A 2,342-nucleotide genomic window follows, 5' to 3' on the forward strand; every position below is an offset into this window, starting at 1 on the left:
GCTGTGAGCTATGGCGACATGGTCAGTGCTGTGGTCTATGGCGGCATGGTCAGTGCTGTGAGCTATGGTGGCATGGTCAGTGCTGTGAGCTATGATGGCCTGGTCAGTGGTTTGAGCTATGGTCGTGTGGTCAGTGCTGTGAGCTATGGTGGCATGGTCAGTGCTGTGAGCTATGGTGGCATGGTCAGTGCTGTGAGCTATGATGGCCTGGTCAGTGGTTTGAGCTATGGTCGTGTGGTCAGTGCTGTGAGCTATGGCGGCTTTGTCAGTGCTGTGAGCTATGGTGGCGTGGTCAGTGCTGTGCACTATGGTGGCGTGGTCAGTGCTGGGAGCTATGGCAACATGGTCAGTGCTGTGGTCTATGGCGGCATGGTCAGTGCTGTGAGCTATGGTAGCATGGTTAGTGCTGTGAGCTATGGTGGCGTGGTCATTGCTGTAAGCTATGGTGGCGTGGTCAGTGCTGTGAGCTATATCGGCGTCATCAATGCTGTGATCTATAGTTGCATGGTCAGTGCTGTGATCTATGGTGGCATGGCCATATTGTCACCTGGATTCAGTTAGTCTGTTAATATGCAGGAAATGGTCATGCCACCTCCACCTGCTGGAATAACGGTATATAACCCACGCTATAGGTCGTATGAAGCCATCATTTTATTTGGTCGCTCACTGGCAGCCCCTATAGAACAATGACACATTTGCCCCATACTGTTTGCTGAGGACTGCTTCCAGCTCTGGGACTGTCTGTGTGACTACATTGAAAGGACTTGTGTTCCTGCCCAGCCGACCTTCCGCCCTCTTTGTGCCATTGGCTCTTACACAACAGAATGCACTCCAGAAATAGTCTGGGACATTAACCCGCTCCCGCAGCCACTTCCCCTCCCTAGGGGTAAAACCAGAGAGAATAACCCCACTGATCACATGGGTCTGAGCACAGGAGGGCAGAATACTGTCCTTCAAAAAGTTTTCATATTGATTCCAAGTTCCGCTGTTAAATGTGGCGTCCTGAGGTGCCATATTGGTGTAGGTGAATGTAGCCAGCTGGGATGTGCTGCTGTGATGCTGACTTGGATTGACATGTCCACGGCTAAGGCCAGAGTTTCTGTAATCATCATTCACCGCTTGACTTTCTGTCACATACTCCAAGTTTGCCCGCATGTCGGCATGTGATGGTTTCAGCATTTCCACCTGAGAGATTCCAGCCAGCTGTGGAAAACAGACAGAATCAGGTGAGGATGATGGGAATGTAGTAATGGTTATGTAACAGTTACCCCAGGGCCAACCCACGACCGCCACATTCAGGGCCATAAGCACTTAGATGTTGGTGTCCCGTGTAATGTGTACTGCCCCGTGTACTGTATACTGCAATGTGTACTGTATACTGCCCTGTGTAATGTATACTGCCCCTTATACTGTATACATAGGCGAATCTAGAATTATGGTAATGGGTGGTCCCAGATCTAGACGTAATAGAAGGGGGACCTTTGCGTGGCGTAGCCGCGCTGCAAAAGGGGGGCGTGGCCTCATGGGAAGGAGGCGTGGCATCACAAAAAGGGGTGTGGTATTACACGTTAGACCATACACAGTAATGCCCATTACACATTTTAGCAAACTCCGTAATACCCATTAGACATAAAGCCACACACCATAATGCCCATTGCACATTGTGCCACACATCATGATGTGTATTACATACTATATAACAAACCGTAATGCCCATTACATATTTGCCACATAAGTGCTGCTTACCTACGTGCTCATTGCTAGGGGGTTCTTGCTTGATGGCACCATAGTACCCATTACACATGATGCCGCACACCATAGTACCAATTACACATGATGCCGCGCACCATAGTACCCATTACACATGATGCCGCACACATAATGCCCCTTACACATGATGCTGCACACATAATGCCCCTTACACATGATGCTGCACACATAATGCCGCTTACACATGATGCTGCACACCGTAATGCCCCTTACACATGAAGCCACACATTATGCGTAATGCCCCCACATACCTCCACTTGTAGCGTCCCTTAAGCAATGCCCCCAAAAGTGCCACTTACTGTAAATTTTTATATGAGCCTTTGCTGCTGCTGCTGCAGGGAGAGTTGGAGAGCGGTGCAGCTGCTTCTATGGGGAGAGGAGCGCAGCGCAGAGCACGCTCCCACTCCCCTCCTGGTGCCCCCTCTAGCCGAGTGGACATTTGAAATATTGTGCGCGCTATTGTTGTGCGTGACGTCGGGGGAGCACGCTGGGCGCCGGCACCACATGATTAAGGGCGGCTGAATTCAGAGCACTGCAGGTCATGGCTGTTTGAAATAATACCCCTTTCATAA

At 50.3% G+C, this 2,342-nt stretch overlaps 1 protein-coding gene across 1 annotated transcript; it reads right to left on the reverse strand.

Moving 5' to 3' along the window:
• Window positions 1-663: 663 nt before the first annotated feature.
• LOC146079826 (endonuclease domain-containing 1 protein-like) lies at window positions 664-1,305 on the reverse strand. The gene is made up of 2 exons (XM_083186466.1): window positions 1,285-1,305; window positions 664-1,203 (listed from the first exon to the last, which is right to left on the reverse strand). Exons 1-2 carry the CDS (start codon window positions 1,303-1,305, stop codon window positions 664-666), a joined length of 561 nt encoding a protein of 186 aa, XP_083042592.1.
• Window positions 1,306-2,342: the final 1,037 nt, after the last annotated feature.

This window comes from Crinia signifera, chromosome 5, assembly GCF_055691185.1.
Source record: "Crinia signifera chromosome 5, ASM5569118v1, whole genome shotgun sequence".
NCBI classification, from domain to species: Eukaryota; Metazoa; Chordata; class Amphibia; order Anura; family Myobatrachidae; genus Crinia; species Crinia signifera.

Excerpts from the sequence above, each read along its gene's own strand:
- LOC146079826 (XM_083186466.1), bottom strand. The coding sequence starts at position 1,305 with ATGGCCCTGAATGTGGCGGTC. Across the intron at positions 1,204-1,284 it reads TGGCCCTGAATGTGGCGGTC|CTGGCTGGAATCTCTCAGGT; the intron begins GTGGGTTGGCCC and ends TGTTTTCCACAG.